This window comes from Pungitius pungitius, chromosome 1, assembly GCF_949316345.1.
Source record: "Pungitius pungitius chromosome 1, fPunPun2.1, whole genome shotgun sequence".
NCBI lineage: Eukaryota > Metazoa > Chordata > Actinopteri > Perciformes > Gasterosteidae > Pungitius > Pungitius pungitius.
In genome coordinates, this window is record NC_084900.1 from 1,663,546 (window position 1) to 1,688,526 (window position 24,981).

General features: G+C 47.9%; 3 protein-coding genes across 4 annotated transcripts; all 3 read right to left on the reverse strand.

Moving 5' to 3' along the window:
* Positions 1 to 340: 340 nt before the first annotated feature.
* Positions 341 to 11,243, reverse strand: LOC119222900 (serine/threonine-protein kinase DCLK2-like). The gene is made up of 16 exons (XM_037479881.2): positions 10,944 to 11,243; positions 9,828 to 10,637; positions 7,372 to 7,760; positions 6,064 to 6,190; positions 5,807 to 5,938; positions 5,606 to 5,694; positions 5,314 to 5,386; positions 4,997 to 5,102; positions 4,619 to 4,676; positions 4,304 to 4,423; positions 4,069 to 4,215; positions 3,856 to 3,989; positions 3,673 to 3,750; positions 3,455 to 3,551; positions 3,241 to 3,321; positions 341 to 3,136 (listed from the first exon to the last, which is right to left on the reverse strand). The coding sequence occupies exons 2-16, from the start codon at positions 10,246 to 10,248 to the stop codon at positions 3,035 to 3,037; spliced, it is 2,154 nt and encodes a 717-aa protein (XP_037335778.2). The 5' UTR covers positions 10,249 to 10,637; positions 10,944 to 11,243; the 3' UTR covers positions 341 to 3,034.
* A 1,679-nt stretch (positions 11,244 to 12,922) lies between these two features.
* Positions 12,923 to 17,879, reverse strand: LOC119222958 (transmembrane protein 184C-like). Of its 2 annotated transcripts, XM_037479988.2 has the most exons (12): positions 17,722 to 17,876; positions 16,434 to 16,571; positions 16,180 to 16,310; positions 15,859 to 15,895; positions 15,563 to 15,768; positions 15,391 to 15,465; positions 15,221 to 15,314; positions 15,003 to 15,115; positions 14,649 to 14,748; positions 14,496 to 14,573; positions 14,326 to 14,419; positions 12,923 to 13,605 (listed from the first exon to the last, which is right to left on the reverse strand). In XM_037479988.2, the coding sequence occupies exons 2-12, from the start codon at positions 16,548 to 16,550 to the stop codon at positions 13,322 to 13,324; spliced, it is 1,329 nt and encodes a 442-aa protein (XP_037335885.2). In that variant the 5' UTR covers positions 16,551 to 16,571; positions 17,722 to 17,876; the 3' UTR covers positions 12,923 to 13,321. The 2 variants fall into 2 exon arrangements, with proteins under 2 accessions (XP_037335885.2, XP_062414297.1); XM_062558313.1 differs by having other exon boundaries at positions 16,180 to 16,571; positions 17,722 to 17,879.
* Positions 17,880 to 18,139: 260 nt separating this feature from the next.
* LOC119221801 (endothelin-1 receptor-like) lies at positions 18,140 to 23,739 on the reverse strand. The gene is made up of 7 exons (XM_037477879.2): positions 23,188 to 23,739; positions 22,712 to 22,839; positions 21,639 to 21,837; positions 20,630 to 20,782; positions 20,409 to 20,542; positions 20,191 to 20,299; positions 18,140 to 19,171 (listed from the first exon to the last, which is right to left on the reverse strand). Exons 1-7 carry the CDS (start codon positions 23,737 to 23,739, stop codon positions 19,073 to 19,075), a joined length of 1,374 nt encoding a protein of 457 aa, XP_037333776.2. The 3' UTR covers positions 18,140 to 19,072.
* Positions 23,740 to 24,981: the final 1,242 nt, after the last annotated feature.

Below are 24,981 nucleotides of genomic sequence, written 5' to 3' on the forward strand. Positions count from 1 at the left end.
ACTAAAATCTCAGAATGTCAAAATTAAGAATGTTTTTAAAAAGAAAAAGTCTTTAATGGTCTTAAACTGTCATAGTGAAAGAAAAGACCACTAGGTTGAAAAATATATTTTTTATTAGTCTAAAGTCTAAATACGTAAAATACTTTAAAGATAGTCTAAAAATGTCTAAAAATTGGATCAAATGTTTAAAAGAAAGCCACGGTGCCTAAAACTGTCAAAGTGGGGGAAAAAACTAATGGGGTTGAAAAAAATATGTAACAAACACTTGTGTGTGTGTGTGTGTGTGTGTGTATAATAAAACAAACATTGTACAAACAGATTCATGAAAGAACACAGCAGGTAAACACGATGCCACTGCATCCGTTTTTATTCTCACAGTTGAATGCATCCATCGTGATCCCAGCGTGCATCATAACACATACATGTTCATACCGTGTACATACGGACACGGATCATCGCTTGCATTAAAGAGACGTCTCTTTTACCTTCCGCTTTGGTTTTCCTCAAAGCACCTCAAACAGCTGATTGGATTCCTCAAAGGGACGTTTTTAATGTTCTAAGCATCCGTCCTGAAAATAAGTTTCATCAATTTGAGCTGGACGGAGGTCGACTGCAGAGGTGCTTTAAGGGAAAGAAGCTCAACAATCCTAACTTCTCTACTTCATAAAAAAAGAATCGGTTCCTGTCTAAGATGAGGCATGATGTGAAATGATCACACACACACACACACACACAGGGCCTGGCCTACTACCTCTGCCTGGGATTTCTGGGAATTAGTGTCCCAATGGAGTCAATCTGAGTGAATTCTACCTTTATAAAAACATTGAATTAATACTGTGAGTTCATGCAAAGGAGGGTTAGGGCACGGCGGCAAAAAAGAGGTCAAGGCCATGGAAAGGTCAAAGGTCACGGTAAGGTCCTGACACGGCATCACGTCTATTCAGATAACATTCGTTTTTTTGTTTTGATCCAGACACAGTAAACACTGAGAATCGTACGTTCCACATGATTCCTTTCAAGTTTGAACATGACACACACACACATTAACACACACACACATAAACACACACACAAACACACACTGTGACCGTTTGGTCTTGTGTGGATGCAGCGACGTGATTGATGGAGGACGGTTGAACGAACAAGGAAAGAGACCCGTCTTCGTGCAGGCTTTTTTGTTGCTAGGCAACGGTTACCACCGGATCTTTGAGGAGCCCCGACTCGAACTTTGTCAACAGCCTCCTTTTTAATACGGAGCCAAAATGATGCAAGAGACATTAAAAAGATGGACTTGCGAGTTCATTTTAGTGTCTTTTAAGAACGAAAAGCTTGATGTCATGTTTGTCAGCAGTTAAATGTGATGTAAAGTAAAAAGGACAAATCCTTGCCAAATGTCATATTAGTCATGAAATCAAGTGCTTTACGTGATTTCACGACTCTTTTCTACTTCTACTGACAAGGTTTTTGGAGGATGCCGTCTTTTAATTTCTTCTTTGTTTCAACACTGCTACGGGTCCCTACAACAAATCACACAGACACCAACAGATATTCACAGTATTTACAGCGTATTGCATCCTCCGACAACTGCAGGCAGGAGCAGGAGGCGGGGCTTGAGCTAAAACACGCCCCCTTTACCTCGGTCGCGGCTAGAACCCTTTAACGGTAGTTAAACGTTGTCATTGTCGTTTTTTGATTGTGAGGTTTAGACGTCGCTGGGTTCGTTTTGAGTTACAGTGAGAAGGCTGATGACGGGTGACAGGAAGTGCCCTTCAGCTCCACGGAGACGAGGCGTGTTACCTTAGCGATAAGACTTAGTGGGGATTTACACCTTTCACCGTTTCCTGGGGAACATCGATGGGTTCTACAGGGAATGACACTTTATACCAATATCAAACTTCCCTTTTAAATCCATCAAGGTATGTTGGCAAAAAACACAAAAAAACATTGGGCGTCGTTGGGCTCAGCAGCCAATGAGGAGTGACCTATGGGGGGGGGGGGGGGCATCAGCAGCGTCAACAGGCACAGTCCTACAACGTCTCCAAGTGAAGGAAGGAGGAGGAGAACCGTCCTCCGGATCAGCCGGAGGGTGAAAGGCAAGATAAGTGGGACGCTCCCCAGAAGCACTGGAAGACGTCCGGCTCGCCGGGCGGCGACCCGGAAAACGAGCTAATGCTAATATCCCTGTGAGAGCGGAGCGGGGCCATCGGCCGAGGGCCCAAGAGCCTGGAGGTGTTCCGCAGTGGGGACGTGGTGAGCGTCCTTCAAGTAGCGAGGTGGCGCCTCGGCGCTCATCGAAGGAGGAAGTGAACACTCTCCGGTACAGCAGCAGGCACGGAGCTTGAGAAGGTCTTGAGGAGGGAAGTCCAGTCCCAAGGCGAGGACGGTTTCCAGGAGATCGGAAGGAGCTGCGGAGAAGTTTGAGCGGATGAAAATGGACCTAGAAGAGGGGAACTCATCATGTGTCACACTGACTGGAGGCCGGGGGCCTCGTTGGGTCTCCAGGAGAGGAACCAGGATGTGTTCTGGACCTTGTGGTGGTAACTCATTCCAATACTAATCCTCAGGGTTCCATACTTGTTTGGTTAACGGGTGAAATTCCAGGCCAGGTGAGCAAAGTATATGGTGAAACATGAGGAACTCTTGAGCAATACTCAAGTTAAATACTTCCAGTAGATGAAACGGGACGAACTCAGGGATGAGAAATCTGTTTGGTCCCATTCCAGAAGGAGACACCTCCTAGACCGAAGGGGAGGAACCTTGAAGCGCATTTGGTTTATGGTGGATGAAAGGATGAGAAGGAGGCAAACTCCTTGTTTTTTTTAAGTGAAAGAACGTGACGAGGAACGTGTCACATCTCCAGAAGGACTGATCCTGGACCAGATTATTATTATAACTTTGTTGTTCTGGTTCAGATTTAGGGGAACTGGTCTGGTCTGCTGGGTGAGTCTGGACCACAGGTGGGGAAAGGCTTTTTGGGGGATTTTCAGGTTGAACAAAGTTGTTTGGTTTCAGGTTGATGGAAGACCGCCTTGTTTTAAACCAGAGGAGAAGGAACCGGTCTGGTTTCCAGCGTTGGCGATTCCAACTCTGGATCCAGTGCGTCTTCACCGGTGATTGGATCCAGCGGAGCCTCGTCCTAAGCAAACAACAACAAGTCACAGAAGGTAGAAGATAAAGTCGATAATGTCTTCTGCCAAACAGAGATGTTCGGTCCTCCTGGGTTAACAACCCTTCTCTTACCGTCACCCACGGGTGGGACAGGACCTCCTCGGCCGTGAATCGAGCGTCCACGTTCACCTGCAGCATCTGGCTGATCAGCATCTGGGGAGCAGGTCATGTAACATAGGTGTCCTTCATTCTGCAGACGCGTAATCACTGGGACTTTGGAGATGTTTGGGTTTGCTGATTAGTCATGAAGTTCAACATGAAGGGGGGGGGGGCGGTGATGTGCTACCTTGGCCGGGAGGCTGATGGTGTCCCAGTCCGGAGACGGAAACTCCAGCTTCCCTCTGAGGATCTGGTCGAACAGCTCCTCCTGGACGTTGTTCTCACTGGGAAGCAGAGGAGGAGGAAGAGGAGCACAGTAGGAAGAGAGTGGAGGAGGAGGCGTTTAATCAAGGAACCGGACCACAGCGACTGGTGGAGTCCCTTCGGAGGTTCACACACACCGACCTTCTGAAGGGAGGGAACCCACACAGCAGGATGTAGGTGATCACTCCGGCCGCCCAGATGTCCACCTTCAGACCGTAGCTACACACACACACACACACAAACACACACAAAGAGTCGGGTCAAAGAGTCCCTAAGCTCCTCCTCCTCCGACTGGGACCCTCCAACCGATGCTTTTCGTCTCACCCGGTCTCTGCGATGATCTCCGGGGCGACGTAGGTCGGCGTGCCGCACACGGTGTAGAGCGGCCCGTCCACCACCGTCGCCAGGCCGAAGTCCCCCAGCTTCAGGGACTTGGTGCCGTCACGGTACTCGCACACCTGCAGCACACAAACACACACACACACACAGAGTAGATGGACTTCACAGTCACAATGTATTCGGTGTGTTTGTGCGCACCAGCAGGTTCTCCGGCTTGATGTCCCGGTGCACAATGTTCATGCGGTGGAGGTACTTCACGGCCCCCGACAGGTTGAACACCATCGCGCTGGAGTCCCGCTCGCTGTACTTGGTGGACGAGGTGATGGCGTCGAAAAGGTCGCCGCCCTGAAGCCGTGGGAAATACTATTGTGAGTCCAAAGACCAACAGGAAGGAGAGAGGAGAAAGGAGAAGAAGAAGAAGAAGAAGAGGCACCTTAACGAGCTCCATCACCAGGAACAGCTGACTGGGAGTTTCATCCACCTCGATCAGCTGGATGATGCTGGGATGACGAACCCTCCTCAGCACCGCCACCTCGTTCTCTATCAGGTGCTCCTGGTCACACAAACACTCGTTACTCATCGGGGGTCAGAGGTCACACAAACACTTGTTACCCTTCGGGGGTCAAAGGTCACATGAACACTCGTTACCCGTCCGGGGTCAAAGGTAACCAAACACTCGTTACCCATCAGGGGTCACACAAACACTTGTTACCCATCAGGGGTCAAAGGTCACACAAATGGGCGTTACCTTCCCACAGCAGCGGGCTTTATCGATGATCTTCAGAGCGTACTCGTGTCCTGTCGACCTGTCAATCAAAACACAACAGGGCGTAAAATAACAACTTGATTGAAATGTATGTTTTCTAAATAAAAAATAAAAAAAGACTTTTATTCAATAATGATTTTTTAATCACCGCTTTTAGGTTAAAGTCTGTAAACATGATATCATACATAAACACATGCATGTATGAACGTATCACATGATATGATACACGTATGAACGTATCACATGATATGATACATGTAAAACGTATCACATGATGTCATACATATAAAACGTATCACATGATATGATACATGTATGAAACGCTGTGTATTCATTTAATGATGTTGAGTTGCTCCTCACTTCTCGACACACTCCTTCACCACCGCAAAGTTTCCGTCTCCGATCACTTTCCCAACTTTGTACTTGTCTGTGATGATGGAGGAGGAGACGGAGCGGTTCCCATTCACTGTGAGGAGGAGAGGGGGAGGAGGAGAGGAGGAGGAGGAGGAGGAGGAGGAGGAGGAAGCGTCTTTAGTACGTTGTGTTCATTTGTTCGATTCAATCTGCTTCTTTTTAAGGCTCTTCAGTCTTGAGATTTTATCTCTTTATTCTTCCTCTGTCAGCAGTTAATACGTTTCCTCAAACACACGCACACACACACACACACACACACACACCTTCCAGCACGTCGGCGCCGGTTGGCTCCGCCTCTCCGTTCAGGTCGGTGGAGGAAGCTCGGCGAGGAGAAACCTGGAGAGAAGGACCGCTCTTATTTTGAATGTCTGATTAAAGGAAGTCAGTTAGTGAGACGATGAAGACGTGGAAACCGGTAATTACACAAATACATTTATTATTTGTTTAAAAAAAATATATTTTATTTTTTATTTTTCATCAAAATAAGTCATTTTTTATAAAAACATCATATTCATAGAAACGAGCCCGAAAGCCAAAGCAGTCCATCGGTCAGACCTTCAGGCTGCACGGTGTCCCGGGGCTGGTGGGGGAGGGGCTTGACCTGGCCGACTTCCCAGCTGACTGCGATCCCGACACCTCATTGGCTGCACACACACACACACACACACACAAGAGAAAGGAGCCGTCTGATTGGTCAGAATTTGGCGATCACACCTGCCACGTCCTTCAGAGCGGGGACATCCTGTCCGTCCTCACCTGGACCGGGGGACTTGGTCCTGCAGAGGCCTTTGGGTGGGGTCTTAGTGGACGACAGGCTGGAGCCACTAGGGGTCTTGGGAGTTGTAGTTTTGGGAAGGACGGCAGGGCGAGGCGCCTTGACTCTGCACTCTGGGAGAGACGAGTGTGTGTTTTACTATGGATAACTCTTCCATGTGTGTGTGTGTGTGCGCGTGTGTGCGTGTGTGTGCGTGTGTGCGTGTGTGTGTGTGTGTGCGTGTGTGTGTGTGTCTCACCATTAACAAAAGCCGGTGACTTGCTGCTCTGCGTGAGCACAAAGTCGTCTTGAGCGTAGCGGAACTTCTCCGGTCCACAGGCCATGAACACGTCATCGTCCCCGAAGAAGTCCTGCAGAGAGGTCAGCTGCACACACACACACACACACACACACACACACACACAGAGACACCGGTGAATTAGTCTAAGACAACGCGATGTAAAAGGTAAAATACAACCTGTGTATCAGAGACAGACTGACACACCTTCTTTTCTTCCTCTTCCCTCGGTCTCTCCCTCTGCTCCCTTGTTTGCTCCTCCTCCTTCCCCTCCTCCTTTTGTCATTGATGTCACCTCCTTCTCTCTCCCCCATCGTTTCCCCTGTTTTACTCAACGCCTCAATAAGTGTGTGTGTGTGTGTGTGTGTCCTCCCTCCGTCCTTTCAGTCTTCGCAGGCATTTGGGGCAGCGGGACGGAAGCCCCACCCCCCCCCCCCTCCCACACACACACACGCACACTCACACCCATCACCCCCCCCCCCCCCAAACACACACACACACACCCATCACCCACTCCCCCCCCCCTCCCCCACACACACCCCCCGCTTCATTCAGTCTGAAAGCCGTCTGAGGCGGAATAAAAGCCGCCATTAAGACACCGCGCCTTCAAAATAAAAGCCTTCATTAGGTGTGCTGATACAGTTTCTTCTGTGTCATTTGCAAGACTCATTTATATTTCAAATCAGTTTAATATCACTAAGAGACATTCAGGAAGTGAAGGAATATCAAGCTTAAGGGTTGTTAATCTAATGCATTCATTTTGAAGGCTTCACAAAGGGCTGCAACATCAAACATTGTGTGTGTGTGTGTGTGTGTGTGTGTGTGTGTGTGTGTGTGTGTGTGTGTGTGTGTGTGTGTGTGTGTGTGTGTGTGTGTGTGTGTGTGTGTGTGTGTGTGTGTGTGTGGATCAGAGTTACACAACCACTTCAGCCAACTAAAATGTTTAAGAGAAGGAGCTTACTGGAGCCTGAAAGAGAGGAACAGCTTCACCACTTCACCACTTCACCTCTTCACCACTTCACCTCTTCACCTCTTCACCTCTTCACCTCTTCACCACTTCACCTCTTCACCACTTCACCTCTTCACCACTCCACCACTTCACCTCTTCACCACTTCACCTCTTCACCACTCCACCTCTTCACCTCTTCACCACTTCACCTCTTCACCTCTTCACCTCTTCACCTCTTCACCACTTCACCTCTTCACCTCTTCACCACTTCACCACTTCACCAGTGCGGCAGTGCGATTCTCTCCTCTCAGCCCCCTCACCTGTTTCCCATCCAGCGTGTACAGCCTCTTCACGGCGCCGGAGTCCAGCTTGATGGCCGCCGTGATGTCGGCCAGCACCTGGTGGAAGGAGTGCGCCGTCTTCTTGTTCAGGAGGATCCTCACCGCCTTGCGGGGCTTCACGCCGCTGCGGATCACCGTCACCAGTTTGGGTTTGATGAAGTCTTTGCCCTCGCGGCCCTCCGGGCGATCTCTGGAGGAGGAAGAGGAGGAGGAGGCGGCGGGGGCGGCGCTCGCCGACACCCCCGCGGACGCCGTGGATGGCCGACCCGAGGTGGCGGCCCCGGCTCCCGGCTTCCAGCTCTGGGTGGAGATCTTGGTGTAGTCGAGTTTCCGGTAAGGCTCGTTGGAGGCACAGACGTAGCACTCGCCTGAGAAGAGAGTGAAAACGTCACACTAAAAAACCTCGTTTACACACTGAACGCACTCAAAGCTGCATCCTCCCTAATGTCCACCAGGGGGCGACTCCTCTGTCCCACAGACGTCTATGAGGAAATGACTCTACTTCTGTGTAGTGACCAGCAGGGGGCGACACCTCTGCTCCCATAGACGTCTATGAGGAAATGACTCTACTTCTGTGTAGTGACCAGCAGGGGGCGACTCCTCTGCTCCCATAGACGTCTATGGGAAAATGACTCTACTTCTGTGTAGTGACCAGCAGGGGGCGACACCTCTGCTCCCATAGACGTCTATGAGGAAATGACTCTACTTCTGTGTAGTGACCAGCAGGGGGCGACTCCTCTGCTCCCATAGACGTCTATGAGGAAATGACTCTACTTCTGTGTAGTGACCAGCAGGGGGCGACTCCTCTGCTCCCATAGACGTCTATGAGGAAATGACTCTACTTCTGTGTAGTGACCAGCAGGGGGCGACTCCTCTGCTCCCATAGACGTCTATGGGAAAATGACTCTACTTCTGTGTAGTGACCAGCAGGGGGCGACACCTCTGCTCCCATAGACGTCTATGAGGAAATGACTCTACTTCTGTGTAGTGACTAGCAGGGGGCGACTCCTCTGCTCCCATAGACGTCTATGAGGAAATGACTCTACTTCTGTGTAGTGACCAGCAGGGGGCGACTCCTCTGCTCCCATAGACGTCTATGAGGAAATGACTCTACTTCTGTGTAGTGACCAGCAGGGGCTCCTCTGCTCCCATAGAGGTCTATGAGGAAATGACTCTACTTCTGTGTAGTGACCAGCAGGGGGCGACTCCTCTGCTCCCATAGACGTATATGAGGAAATGACTCTACTTCTGTGTAGTGACCAGCAGGGGGCGACTCCTCTGCTCCCATAGACGTCTATGGGAAAATGACTCTACTTCTGTGTAGTGACCAGCAGGGGGCGACACCTCTGCTCCCATAGAAGTCTATGGGGAAATGACTCTACTTCTGTGTAGTGACCAGCAGGGGGCGACTCCTCTGCTCCCATAGACGTCTATGAGGAAATTACTCTACTTCTGTGTAGTGACCAGCAGGGGGCGACTCCTCTGCTCCCATAGTCGTCTATGAGGAAATGACTCTACTTCTGTGTAGTGACCAGCAGGGGGTGACTCCTCTGCTCCCATATACGTCTATGAGGAAATGACTCTACTTCTCTCTTGATTTATTCCCTCAGTAAACATTGTAAACATGAGTTTATGGTCTCAGTCTCTAGTTTCAAGTCTTCTTCAATGCAGCATGATGTTCATTTGGTGGATGATGGTCCATTTAGAGTCAAACAGACCATGAAGCAGGGGATGCTTTAGGGCGGGGCCTAACGCTGATTGACAGGTGGCTAGAATGGCTCATTTCTGTCTCTCATTGAATGAGAAGGTGTGGACTGATATATATACATATTATTGTGGTATAAAAAGGACATATATTGTGGTATATTTTTTTCATCAAGGTATTAAATCACCTTTATCGCGATATGCATCGTTATCGACAAGATCAGTTTCGCCATTGAAGGCTGTACCTTCACGTCCTTCACTTCCTGTTGGTTAGTTAGTTAGTTTCTTATTAATGCTGCATTCGTATAATCTTAAGAGTTATGTAAGTACCGGCGTCCGACTTTTAAATACTAAAAATCTAGGTAATTTGAATTTCTATGTCAACTCCAAAATCCAAAATCCATTTTACAAACGTGCAAAAGTAAACATTTCCAAATGAGCAAATGCTTCCTCTGGGGCTGAGGTCTCCTCAGTGGACTTAACGACTAGAGAGGAAGCTGATGGTGAGGAAGTAGAAGCATGTATTGACCGATGGGTGGAAAGAGTGACGGCTGGTCTGGATCATCTCGTCTCAGAGGGGGGGGGGGGGGGGGGGGGGGGGGGGCTGTGATGTTACAAAGCACCAGAGGCAGCGAAGACATAAAGGGACCACTTATCCACTTCCTGTCTCCCTCACTGCAGCCTCATGGTAGAATCAGACATAGAGAGAGGACACTTGGTTCTGGTTCTACCTTCCCCCAGCTCGTCCATGCTGGTGATCTTCTTGCCGCCGTCTACGGTGTAGATGGTCCTCACCCCCTGCGGCAGGTGCAGGTTGTCGGCCAGAGAGCGCGTGAGCTCCATCAGCAGCGCGTCGTAGGAGCGGAACCGGTCCCCGGAGACGGCATACACCAGCCCCTTGAAGTACCGGTCCCCGTTGCGATAGAAGCGGACCTTCTTGGCCCGTTTCTCCGAGGTGAGCGCCTGCAGGGTCCGGGTCCGGTAGTAGCTGCAGTTGGCGCTGTGGGCGGGGCTCGGCACCAGGCTGCTGCCTCGGGAGCTGGGCCCGGACCCGCCGGCGGAGTCGTCCCTCTTGGTGCGGGTGGAGCGACCCCGGCGGACCTTGTCGCGCTCGTCGAAGTGCTCCAGCTCCAGGGTCTTGCTCAGCGACATGGTGAGGCGATTCTGAACCAAGTCCCCGCTACAAGCGACACATCTTCCACCCAGGACCAACTTATCCCTGTATGTAGAACCTCTAGTGGCCAGATGTGTTTGTACTCCCTTCTACTGGTCCAGGTGTGAGGAGAAGAGCAGGCCTCTGGTCAGCTCAGGTGGAATGTCGGTGAGGAGGTAGCAGACGTGTCTCCAGTGTCCCTCTGGAGGCTTAAATCCAAAAGTTCCTTTTAATACTACGTGCATGAGTGGCCATTGAATTCATGCTTTAATCCGGGGGGGGGATCCGGCGGAGCTTTAGGCAGAGCTTCAGGCGGACTCGTGGCGGAGGATTTGAACGTGCCCTCGCGGTGACCTTCGGCTGCACACCTGATGGTTCGGTTCTGTCACTGACACAAGGAAAAGAGATGATCACCACACTGAAGCAAAGAGCATTCTGGGAACGATGCACAGACTCCTGCAGCATTCGCATGTGCACATTGTGCATATTTAGCAGTCAAATCACACATGCAAAAGAGGTTTGGAACACAGCCACCGCGTTTTAGAGGAATTAAATCTCCCGCAGAGGCCGGAATAAAGAAACCACGTTAAATGTGCCACATGCATCACGTGGTTCCAAAGCCTGGACCGGTAAGACCGGACGGACCGGTTCCGCTACGCCGAGCGGACCGCGTCGTGCAGACGGAGGGACCTACCGATTATGCCGCGGAACCGGTTGTGTTGCTATGGAGCCCTTTCTCCTCCTCCTCCTCCTGCGCCCCGCGGGGCCGGTGTTCCGAGGCGGCGGGCGGAGAGCGCTGCGATCCGGTCCGGGACCCGGAGACGTACCGGGGTTGAGGGAGAAGGGAGAAGGGAGCACCGAGGGGGGAGGACCGGGGGTCAAGCTACACCGTCGGAGGACCGGGATGCACCGAGGCGAGAGGCGGTGAGCAGCATGGCCGCTGCAGCAGAGGGAGGAGAGACCGGCTGAGCCCCCCCTCTCCTCCTCCTCCTCCTCCTCCCCCCGTGGGTGATGACAGCCTCCCTCCTCCCTCCTCCCCCTCCCCCCGAGTCCATTGTCTGAGCTGTCAATTAAATGACATCAAATATAAACCCGCAGTGTATTGCTTTAAAAAGACCATCGAAAAACAATTAAATTACATAGAATGTGACGTTTGTGATGTAATATGATGTATACATTTTTTATTCACAGATTATTTGCTTTGTTTAGATGAGATGCAAACATTGAGTAAGATGCGGTAAATATGAATAGAGCTTAGACAATAAAACATTAAGTTCAGAACTATTTATTCGACAAAACGTTGTGTTAAAGTTACATTTCAATAACTTCTGTAATTATGAACTGGAAAAGTCCGGATGTGTGAGCAGAGGTCCCCTGAATGTAATAAAGCACTTTACCACCACAGGGACTGTAATGACAGCTGCAACGTCAATAATTAAAATTATAATTTGATAAAAGGTACAAGCCGATAAATAAATGATACTAAACGGCTGGAGCAATAAATAATTCTCAAATTGTTTGATGACGCTGTGTGATTAGAGGTTTTAGGATGTGGCTTAATATATTTACTACTTGATAATTGAGTTTAATTGAAATGACATATTTTTGCAGATATATTTTGTTTCCCATCAGAGCCACTTTCTCTTCATTTGTAGAATTCAGGGCTTTTATTGTGAAACATCAACGGAGACCCCACCCTTCCTCAATGAAGAGGCAGGGGGGGCTGACAGCTAAGACCAGTTAGACTACGTTCCCCTCCCAAACAATCATTACATTTTTATATGTATACTAAAAAAAACAACATTATATATTGAAAAAAATATATTCTAAGAAAAAAGTTTTGAATAAAAATAAAAGAAGTAGATATTTGAGAAAGAAAATATTCCAAGAAAATAACATTTAAAGAAACCAATATTGTGAAAAATAAATAAACGGTAAAAGGTAGTAAGACGGTCCAAGTGCTACTTTAGATTAACATTTTTTGCAGATGATTCTGTAAAAAATAATTAAACTCTATTTTATAAACCAAGTGTCGCTAATATTTCACCATTAAAACATTAAAATGAAATGGTTTTAACTTCTATTAACGTGAATCACATGCTTTTTAATGCACGACAATACTCTTTAATTTATTTAATCGCTTGTCTTCACTTGCATCTTAGATCCCGCTATGCATTGTGGGTTGTCATTATTATGTCCTTCCTTGACCAAATGAAAGGAAGCAGGAAGCATGGTTGATCTAATAGTGAAAGCTAGTGGAGAGACAAGCTGTCAACAAGCTAATAGCTGGAGAAGCGAAATGGAATCCAGCCCCCCCGCTTCGTGTCTCTGCGTCCTTTATCTACACGCTAACCGATGCTAACTGTGCTAAGCTAAGAGGAGTCCTCTACACGACAGCTGCTGATCTGAGACGTTTGTGTTCCCCAGAGGATGAATCCTCCTGACTGGTGGTCTTCTAACCTTCCCTCTAGCGCCACCATGAGGTTCACAGGGGGGGTCATTGGCCGAAGGTCTCGTCTCTCTTCAGAAGGTCGCTGGTTTACATTCCAGATGTTTCCTTCATGTTCTTTGTCTGATCCCCAGAGAAGGAACAACAACAGCAGCATGTCCTTGATGATTGTGGCATTTTGTTTTAATTTCGTTACACTTGGCTGGGCGAGTGTTAAAGGAGACACATCGTGCTCAGGATCCGCTTCACACTACACAATATACAACTAACTCGCTTTGAAGTTTAAAAAAAACGCTTTTCCCCTTTAAGAACCCCATTTTTAAAAAGCCCCTCTCCGATTGGCTACTGAGGGTGTGTCTTATAATGATGGATGAGCTACATGCGATTGGCTCGTTGAATCACATGTCCTTATGATATGTCTCCCTTTAAACAACAACAACAACAATCTAAATATGTAATACATAAATGTTCTTTTCAACAGATACATTCATCAAAATGAAATCATCTGACACCCAAATACAGATTTCAAACATTTCAAACTAATTCTGCTTAAAAACACTGTGACATCACAAACACGCCTTCTCCTTTGATGGAATCCATCTTTAATCCGTCCCCCCCCCGGGCTATGTGCCGCTGGCGTCTCCCGCCCGAGGAGGGGAGCCGTCGCTGTCGTTGTCCCAAGGCGAGGAGGTGAACCCCGCCGGGGCCGAGATGGAGTGCGGCGCAGAGGTGTGGCCGAGGCCTTGGTACCGCCCACTCGCGGGAGGGGAGGAGGGCATCGATGTGGTCGCCGCGGCGACGGGGTCCTGGGACGAGGACGCCGTGAGGAGGCCCGTGTGCTCGGTGTGTTCTGGTTGAGAAGCCGGGCCGAAGTACATCTTGTTGGGACGACCCAGCAGGGTACGACCTGTGGGGGGGGGGGGGGGGGTTATTATCAGTATTATTACTATTATCATTAGTGTGTTATTTTTATTATCCTCAACAATATTGACGCCAACATTTTTTTATATTATAATTTTTCGAATATTATTGTGATTATACTAGTAGTAGTAGTAGTAGTAGTAACACTAAGACTGAGTCACTCAAATCCAAATACTGGTACTAATACTAGTGTTATAATAATAGTAATACTAGTATTTTAATAATTCCGATACTAGTTTTATAATAATTAGAACACATGTTATATTAATGCTAATACTAGTGTTGCAATAATGCTAATACTCGTGTTATAAAAATTGTAACACTAGTTTTATAATAATGCGAACATAAGTGTTATACTAATGCTAATACTAGTTTTATAATAATACTCACACTAGTGTTATAATAATACTAATACTAGTGTTATAATAATACTAATAGTAGTGTTATAATAATACTAGTGTTATACTAATGCTAATACTAGTTTTATAATAATACTAACACTAGTGTTATAATAATACTAATACTAGTGTTATAATAATACTAATACTAGTGTTATAATAATACTAGTGTTATAATAATACTAATACTAGTTTTATAATAATACTAACACTAGTGTTATAATAATACTAATACTTGTGTTATGATAATACTAATACTAGTGTTATAATAATACTAATACTAGTGTTATAATAATATTAATACTAACCTGCATGGCGGACCTGCTCTGTGACATCAGCTCTGATGTCAGAGAAATCCCACATGGCCAGAAAGCTGTCGAAACACGACCCCTCCTCCGCCTCCTGGAGGGATCAGATCAGAGATGGTGTTATATTGATCAGATTATTGATCAGATGAAGCAAATGACCTTCAGGTTACCTGGACGTATGGTTTGTAGGTGAAGGTGTAGTGGTGAGCGATGGCAGCCAGGAACATCTCTATGCAGATGATGAAGTCCTGCATCGGCACAAGAATCTGTCAATCAACGATCCAAGCATCGCAGAAAACAAAGAAGGTCAAAGGTCACGTGACCTGCAGTCCGGTGGCCACGGCCTCCACGCTGTCCCAGTCCCACGTGTGTTTGTCGGAGATCACGCCAACCTTCACCAGGAACGCGATGAAGACCGCCTGCCTGCGGCGAACAAGGGGGAGGAGCTTAGTGTGTCGGCCCTCAGCGAGGATTTACATAATCACGCACTGATCGGGTCAAACGGCGTGCGTGTACGACACGATTCTGACATCACGATGTTCAAACACAGTCAAAAGGCTTTCTTCTTGTTTAATTTTTCATGGCGAAGTTGTCGGCCATCTTATCTTCATCCCGTTCGTTATGGAGCTGTTTTAACCAAATGCACCTCAGGAACGTTCTCTCTCCTCCTTCCTCACCAGAAGGAGACGAACACCACCAGTTTGACGCAGAGGAACTTCCCCACCGGCCGGATGGGAGTCAGCTCCTCCCTGAGAGCTCGGTACAGCAGCACCAGGCAGTACATGGCAAACTGGAGGGGAGGGGGGGGGGGTGTCAATAGAACATACAGCACTTTGTTTTAGTGCGCGTGTGTGTGTGTGTGTGTGTGTGTGTGTGTGTGTGTGTGTGTGTGCACCAGCTGGGAGATGTTGTTGATGATCACCAGGTAGGACCACGCGTTTCTGAAGCTGAAGTTGGCTTCGTCATAAACGCCACACAGCTGACAGATCCTGCAGAGAGAGCGCGTTGTGAGGCCACGGTGTCATGGCCACCACACATCGCCGTGGTTACAGAGGGGCCACTTACAGGGCTATCACCGTGGTGACGGGCCGAGCCACAGTGTACTGGAGGACTCCCAGCTTGCACCGGAACAGCAGCACTCTGGCGGAGACAAAGAGACAGAGAAAAGAAAAGAAGGGCTTAAGCTCCGCCCCCAGGTGGTTAGCAAGTCACCGACCCTCACGTGACCTCCGCTTACTCTCCCATTGGCCACGGCGGGCAGCAGCACAGCGGCGGCAGGTGCGGCTGCTGCTGCTGCACCTCCAGCATCAGCACCAGGCTCGGGTACTGGTTGCTGAGGAAGCTCAGCAGGAACACCAGGAAGTTGTAGATGACGTAGGCCTCGTAGCACTCCCGGCACGTGTCCACGTAGATGGCGAGGCCGGGGTACCGCAGGGCCAGCCACTGGGGAGACAAGGGGGGGGGGGGGGAGGGGTTAAGGGAGAACGGCGTGTTTCTCCTGTGTGTGTTAGTGTGTGAGAGATGGTGACTCACGCTGTCCAAACTGTAGATCGGCACCATCCAAAGTATTCTGCACAAATGAAGGACAAAAACTAGGATTTCTTTCGCTCGGTAAACACATCTTTTTATATTATATTTATCTTATTATTATATATTTTTCTAAGTCAGTTGGATTTCAACATTAAATCAAAGCCCTGATAAAAGGATCTTTCTTTCTTGCAGTTCATCTCAGAACGTCTTCACGTAGCCGTACGTCACTCATTGAAAGCCACTAAACGTGATTAAACTGTGACGTTGCAGTGACTCCACCCCTCTCCTCCCCAGTGAGGTGCAGTAAAGCGCCGCCTCCTCCACCTGATGATGGGCCTCTGCAGCTCCGGCTGGGTGAAGTGCACCATGTGCTGCAGGATGCCCCACAGCGAGATGGGGATGGTGAGGAAGACGAACACGCCGGCGATGAACCAGGCTTTGCCGCGAGTCCCCACCTGCACGGATGAAGCAATCGCACAAAAGAAAGGATGGAGGTGAGGATGGTGGTCAAGGTGGAGGTACAGATGAAGGTGAAGCCGTAGATAAGGACGGAGGTGGGAACAGCGGTGGAGGCGCACCTTGTCCTTCTGCAGCTCCCAGATGCAGAGCGGCAGCAGGGCGAGCAGCAGCAGAGTGTACAGAACCAGAACCAGCGGGCGGATCCACCTCCTCCACTGGGCGCAGGAGCACGGCATCACGGCGCCTACAGGCTCCTCCTGGGGGGGTCGGGGGGGGGGGGGGGGTCAGGTCATCGGGATCTAATCATTGGCTTTTTCTTGTTTTTACAAGGTTTAAGTACAACCTGGATTACAAATATAGCTTTTTTATTTGTTTTTAGATTCCCCTAAATTACCTTTTCATGCCCACAGATGGAAACTAATATTTTAGTACACATTTTCTGTTACTTTCTACTTCTATTTAGCAACATCTGAGACTACTTTTTGAATCTGTTTATCTGATAACTTTAGTTGGTAATTAATCCAGAATATAATCAACAAACAAATAATGATGTCATGTTAGATACTGTTGGTATTTCATGATTCTGATTAACGCAAATCATTTGACAATTATTAGAATTAAATAATATGAATGATAATAATTAAATAATGTATTGTTATTATTATTAAATAATACGAATGATGATCATTTAGTTGTATAAGTACATTTTGAATGATGGATGACGATGTAAATGCACCTCAGTGAGAAGTTAGGCACCAAACCAAATTCACCAATATGAGTTAATTTATGATTAACGATTCATACTTATTTTAATAAACTGTTGAATTGCTCAATTCTAAGTTGGTGAAGTTAGCTATTAGGCAAGTCTTAGCTAACACTAGCTAGTGCTAACTAACGCTATTAGAGAAGCTAGTGTAAGCTAGCACTAGCTATCTATTAGCTAGCACCTGTGACGTCACGAGCTGATTGTTTGTATGTAACGTTACAAAAACTGGATTTAGTCATTAAATACTTCATTGTCTGTGACCCAGAGAAGAAGGACATTGTTAACGTGCTAATGGATCTTTTTTCTCCCTTTTAAAGTGTGATATTTAATAATTATTTAACAAGTGTTACTGATTTGTGAAGTGTTAAGTGAGTAGTATGAATTATATTTAAAGGTACTTTAACTGTCGGTTTCTATATTCCTAGACTCTGTTGAACAAACATCATGTTCTGGTTCTGGTTCTGGTAATATTGCGACGTGGCGGACATTAAAACATATTTGTATCATTCATGACGTTAATTGACGGACGTCGCATTAAACGTGACGTGAAGTATCGCTGTATTATTTAGACAAAACAACCTATTTATCGGTAAAACGGTTAAAAAACATTTATCTGACGTTGAATATTGAAACGTTCGCACCGCTGGAGACGAGGAGCGACGGTCCTTCTGCTTCAACGCCCCGGTCCCGGTTCCGTTACCAGGCAACGCATCTCCTCCTCCGCCCGGTGCCACCGAGCCCGGGTCGATCGATCAGGATCGATCTCTTCCCCCCCCCCCCCCGCTATTCTCCGTTGATTCGGTGGCGGTCAGCCACAAGCCGCCGGTGTCCGTGTTTACCGGCAGTTCTCCCCGTTCCTCCGGTCGATGACGCGGCACGAGGAGGAATCTCAACCATCGGTCACGTGGGCAACAGGAAACGGCTCAAATAGAACAACCTTGATTTTTATCAAAATGCTGTTGTGTTATTTATTCATTGTTTTTACGTGTTACATCCAAAGATATTTATTAAATAAAAGGAGAAAAAAAAGCAAAGCTTTATTTTACTGCAACACTGAATGCACCGCAACAACAACAACAACAAAAACAACAACTATACTGAGAGTTTAAATTCAGCGGTGGAAGAGGTAGTTTAAAGTTCATAAATACGTTTATTAAAATACACAAAGGTAAAAAAGTTCAGAAACAACAAAAAGGGCAGGAAGAGACGGACCTCCACCTAAATAACAGTAATATGTCATATTATACAATATTATAAAGAACACAAGATCATTATACAGATAATAATTATAGTGATGTGAAACTGTTAAAATAAGGTAAAGTATCATTGATTGTAATTATTGGTGCACTTCCACTCCAATTAATAAATATTCCGGCAACTTGTGACCTGCTTTTTCTTCCTTCATCTCCACCATGATGTACCACATATTATGGTTTATTTGTTTCAGTTCATGTTCTGAACAGAAAGATCATCCGCAGTTTGTTATGGAGGGATGTATTATTATTATTATTGAGGGACGGTACACAGTGCACCGTTATTGTTGCTTTTACAGACTTCTACACAGCGTTCTAGATGGATGAATATTTTACTTTATGTCTAATAATGTGGTATATTACTATATTGTTGTGTTTTACTAATCCATGCTTCCTGGTTTATGTTTTTAGGTGTTTTTCATTGGCATTTTACCTGTTACTGATATTGATATTGATATCCCATCCAACATTCCTTTATAGTGCTATCATGTGTTGACTGCTTTGTCTTAACAAATAAATAAATAAGATAAAGTTGAAGAACTCAAGTGGATGATAAACAACACCAAGGAAGCATTTGGACCACAGGCTTTTGGCCATAAAGACCCTATATATTATATTTCAGCATACGATAGTCTGTAGTAAACTGTAATATCTTGGGCTTAATGAACATTTAGAGACCGATGCCTCTCAGTGTGCGACGATGATGATGATGATGATGACGATGATGATGATGTCTCTCTCAGTGGTCAGTATTCTTGTACTGCAGACTCGTCCCGTGGTGGATAGGCAGCATACTGTTGGAGAGAGAGCCAGAATAACACCAACAGCACAGACAGGACTGCAGAGACAGAGACAGACAGACAGACAGAGAGACAGACAGAGACAGACAGAGACAGAGAGACAGAGTTTGATTAAAGAGGAACTTCAAGCAATTTACTTATGTACGATTTACAGAACCATGTGCGACAGAGGCCCGATATTTAGTCTCTAGCACTGGATCCTACATTTCCCATAATGCAACATGTCCTTTGACCCTCCCTCATGTCCTTTCCAACGTTACACCTCCAGTACCAGACACAACTTTTCCGCTATTCATTTATTGTCTCCGCAATCGCAAAATCTAATGTTTATAATACTTTTAAAATAAAAAATAAATATAATTATAGATAGATTTAAAGATATATTATTCTTACTTGAAAACGTACTTCCGGTTTAGAGCGGAAGTACAATGTCTTTCGTGAGCTTTACTTGAATGGCTTAAATACTGTTTTTAAGCTACTGAAAAGCTGTCCTTTAGATTTAATCATTTGGAAACGACAAAGTCTCTATTTTCATTCTCTACCGTTCATCCAAAGACCTTTTACACGTTACGTGCTGGTATTGTCGCGTGAGGAGGCTGTTGGTCGGAGTTGCTGTGATGACTCTGACGTCCGCAGGGGGGCGACAGAGCACCACGCGGGGGGCTCACTACCAACAGTACGTGGCTTTATCTAAAGCTTTAATAATGTTAAATGATGTAGGCGCCAGGTAGCTAACGTTAGTTTGATAGCTTTAAGCTAAGTACAAGCTAACTATTTATCCTGGGGCAGACCTGACAGGTTGGATCAAATATTTATCTAAAATATAATAATACTAATGTTTATATTTAGGTTGGACCTTTAGTTTGGACTTCACAAAGACGGTTTCCACTCAACGTGGAGTTCCCCGTCAAACAGACGCGTCACTTCCCACGAGTCTTCCTTATCACAGAGGTCACGACCTGCCAATGTGATCGCTCCCCTCCTGTCTTTGTCTCACGCCCTCTGACCCCCGACCGCCATGACGTCCACCGCCCGTCCCGTGTCCCAGTGTTCGTACCTTAAAGCAGTTTTTGAACTTCTTGGAGACGAAGTAGAGGATTATGGGATTGATGCAGGAGTTGATGGTCGCCATGTTGATGCCGAGGTAGTCGAGCACCAACAGGAAACTGCAACCACGGAAGAAGAAACCCATGAGCTGATGGGCGAGTATTCAGATCATCTCCAAAGTATTAATACATGTGGTACTGTGGATGTGTGGGCTCCCCCCCCCCTCACTTCAACAGCTGGCAGCGGTGTGCATCATGGGACTTGTAGGCGGTCCTCTTCAGAAGGCGGCTCAGATGAAGTGGAAACCAGCACAGAGCGAAGATCAGCACCAGGCAGAACACGGCTTTGGCTAATTCCCGGCGCTTTGGAGAAAAACGAGAGCCTGGCGGTCAAACACGTGTGTGTGTGTGTGCGTTTGTGTGTGTGTGTGTGGGTGTGCGTGTGCTTACCTGCTTCAGGTGTTCGCTCAGCGCGATCCTCAGGCTTCCCTTCTGGTGCCGGAGCATCTCGCAGGTCATCAGGCCGTAGAAGACGGCGGAGCAGACCAGGGGAACGCAGAAGTAGAAGGCGAACAGCCACCAGTCCTTGGCGTCGCGGTAGAACTGGACCACGGCGAGAAGTGTGTTTTATTAACGTCTCCAAATGTTTGTAGTCGAGTTAGAACCGGTGACTAGAGCGGACCTCCACGTCATTTTCTCTCAACTAAAAAACCATTTATTTCTCTACTACACAGCACTTTAAAATCCTCAAATAACCAGCTGGGGGGGGGGGCTCTGCAACATCAAGCCCTGAACACACAGACATGTGATTGGTCAGTTTGATCCCGAGTGCAGAGGAAAGGATCAGAGAGCGTGACGTGCGATGGCCGGTCAGCTGACCCCAGGATCCCTTTGGAGATGCCTGTTTGGTCTGGTCGAGACTCGCAGACATAAACAGGAAATGATGTCGTAAAGCCGACCTCGCCCTGAGAACACGCAAGATGGAAACGGACCATCGGTTCCCACGGAGACCGGGATCAAACCCCCCGTCACGCTCGCTTTTCAGACCTGTGGGAGGCCATTGATTAAAGTTCATTAAATCCAGTTTGTAGTTATACAATTATCAAGGTGTTCAGATCCTTTACTACAAGTAAAAGTACTGATACCACGCTGTGGAAGTACACTACAAGTAAATAAGGTCATCAAATGTTTGGAGCGTCTCTGTCAGCTACTACTAAGTAGTAGAAAGTGTAAATATTACATTACATGTACATTTAGCTTACGCTTTTATTCAAAGCGACTTTCATTGCATTTTTAACTGCTAGGATTCGAACCACCGACCCTGTGGTTCCCAGCACCCTCTCTCTACTCCATGCACCTCCATCGCCCACCTTCAAGGAGAAGCACCTCAGATATGGAGCTATCGTACTAAAATCCCTCCACTGTGTATTTGCTGTTTCACACACACACACACACTCACGGTCATGAAGGGCGTCTTGGGCTGCAGCATGCAGGTCGTCATGGTAACGTTCCTGTACTCAAAGGTGACCATGTCGAAGCCGACGGCCTCCGGCACCGCGAGCAGCGCCGACAGCAGCCAGATCGCCACGATCTCCACCGCCGTCACCGTGGGAACGCCGGTGCCCTGCACCCGGGACCAGGACACCACCGCGCGGTACCTGAGCAGGTTGTAGTTATTTATTGTTTCTGGATGGGTAGAAAGCTGCATTCTGTTCAGTGACCAGCAGGGGGCAACTCCTCTGCTCCCATAGACGTCTATGAGGAAATGACTCTACTTCTGTGTAGTGACCAGCAGGGGGCGACTCCTCTGCTCCCATAGACGTCTATGAGGAAATGACTCTACTTCTGTGTAGTGACCAGCAGGGGGCGACTCCTCTGCTCCCATAGACGTCTATAAGGAAATGACTCTACTTCTGTGTAGTGACCAGCAGGGGGCGACCCCTCTGCTCCCATAGACGTCTATGAGGAAATTACTCTACTTCTGTGTAGTGACCAGCAGGGGGCGACTCCTCTGCTCCCATAGACGTCTATGAGGAAATGACTCTACTTCTGTGTAGTGACCAGCAGGGGGCGACTCCTCTGCTCCCATAGACGTCTATGAGGAAATGACTCTACTTCTGTGTAGTGACCAGCAGGGGGCGACTCCTCTGCTCCCATAGACATCTATGAGGAAATGACTCTACTTCTGTGAAGTTCATGGTCTCAGTCTCTAGTTTCAAGTCTTCTTCAATGCAGCATGATGTTCATTTAGTGGATGATGGTCCATGTAGAGTGATACTGGGGATACTTTAGGGCGGGGCTACACGCTGATTGACAGGCTAAAACCACTCTGATGTCCTCGTCTTGCGATGGAGAATTCAGCCGTAAAGCATGAACCGTATTTATCAGAAGAGATTCCTAAAGTTAGCAGGTTAGCATTCTGACTTTAGCATTTACCTTAGCTACACACGAGGCAAGAGTATGGCACAGGTGGGTTATGACCTTTTGGTAAGATACTTATTTGTTATTTTTTTCATAACGAGTGTGTTTTACCTGTCCACACTCAGGGCACACAGGTTGAGGACGGTGATGCCGACTGAAGCTTTCTGCAGGAAGGGAAACAGCTTACAGAGGAACAGACCCAACACGCTGCCAGCAAACGGCCATCGCATCGCCAGGAGCTGCACACACACACACACACACACACACACACACAGATTAACACGATATCCAAGAGTGTGTCTGTGTGTGTTATCTCAGTCAGTAGGATATTTTAGTGCCGTTATCAGCGTAACACTCAACCTCCTGACAGAGACACACAACACACACACACACGCCCTCATGGGAGTTTTGTGTCCCATGATGCAATTCTGCTCCTCTAAACAACACACAGTAATTATTCCTGTTTTGTATGATTCCAATATTACTTTAACGCGTTAAACACACAATATAATAACAAATGTGTGAGACATTTGATTGGTCTCATCAAGTGATGGACGTGGACGCCTCTCTGGAGCGAGGCGGCGTACCTTGTAGACGTTGATGGGGATGTCGATGGCGATGTATATCAGGTCGCCCACAGCCAGGCTGGCTATCAGAGCGTTGGGTCCGTTCCTCATGCTTTTATTCTGGCAGATGATCCTCAGCAGCGTGGCGTTCCCCACCATCCCCACCGCAAAGATGAGGCAGGACAGCACCGTGTTGATGTACTTGAAGGCGTTCTTGATGGAGGTGGCGTGCAGGCAGCTCGGCGGCAGGCGGGACCCAGCCGCCGCCGAGCGGTTGGAGGTGGCCGGGTGGGCCGGGTGGGGCGGGTGAGGCGGGTGAGGCGGGTGAGGCTTCCTCTCGTGTCTGTGCTTCAGCTTGTTGGCGTGACTCGGGGGGCCTTTCTCCAGCGGCGGCGACGGCGCCGGCGGCTCGATGGCCGTCTCCTGCGCCAGATGCGGCCTGCCGCCGCCGCCGGGGGCCCCGGGGGGCGCCTCCGCCGAGGAGTTCCCGCGGCCGGCGACCAGCGGCAGGCAGCAGGCGACCAGCAGCACGGGGAACACGCAGGGAACCCGGGGGCGGCGCCTGAAAGCCATCGGGGGGGGCGAAGCTCGAGGGCCGCCTGGGGGGGGGGGGGGGAACCGCCGCCTGTTCTAGGAACCTCCTCAGCAGCTCTCTGGTTCCTGGTCTTCTCCCAATCCACAGCTGCAGAAGTTCTCCAGGTGGACTGTAGTGGAGGGGGGGGGGGGGGGGGGCGAGGAGGAGGAGGCGCCGGCTGCTTCTGTGACTGAGAGCGAGGTGTAAACAGAGAAGCAGGAGCAGGGTCGGTTAGAGAGACACAGAGCGGACGGGCAGAGGACCTGACTTAGGACGGATGGAGCCCCCCCCCGTGGGGAGAAGGCGGGTGGAGGGGGTCAAACCTCCGCCCGTCGTCGGGCTCGTTAGTCGAGCTTCGTTTGATGCAAGGAATCATTCAAACAACGTCACCTGAATCGTAAAGACAAAAAGCAAGAAAATGTGTTTAAATCCCACCTGTTTGTTTCTCCGTCTTCTTCTGTGGTGTTTAAAGTGAAACCCTTCCAAAGTCTTCACTGTGATGTAAAGGAGGAGGAGGAGAAGAAGAAGATTGTTGCTCCGCTGCGTCCAGACCGACCTGAAGAAGTCACACTGACGAAGCTCGACTTTGTCGCTCGCTCCCTCCTCCCTCCTCCCTCCTCCCTCCTCTCTCCTCCCTCCTCTCTCCTCCCTCCTCCCTCCTCTCTCCTCCCTCCCACACTGCAGCAGTGGAACATCTAGTAAAGACACAAGCGACTGAACTTTTACTGTCTGACACAAACAAACACAGACACACACACACACACACACACTGCGTATCTTCTAAAGCATTTGTTTCTCCAGTAAAGTTTTCTCTTCTTTATTCTACTTTTTAAAGTTTGCATCTTAAATTCAACCAATGAGATGCGTATGTTTTGCTTCCCTTTGTTTTTAGCTTTTACTTCATTTTACTTTGATGTTTTTCTGTGGATGAAGATAGAAATGAAATGTGTTATTATTATTTTACTTTTGTTTGTTAGCTTCATGTACTTTTTATATTACAGATTGGTTATTTTCTTGTCAAGGGATCATCTGTTTATCCACCTTTCCTTCCTACCGTCCTTCCTTCCTTCTACCCTTCCTTCGCTCCATCCTTACATCCTGACCTACGGTGGCCGAGAAGGTTCAGACAAATACAAAAGCAACAACACAAACGCAAACGCCACAACACAACACGAACGCCAAAACACAAAATACAAAAGCCACATCACAACCGCAAATGCCGCAACGCAACACGAACGGCG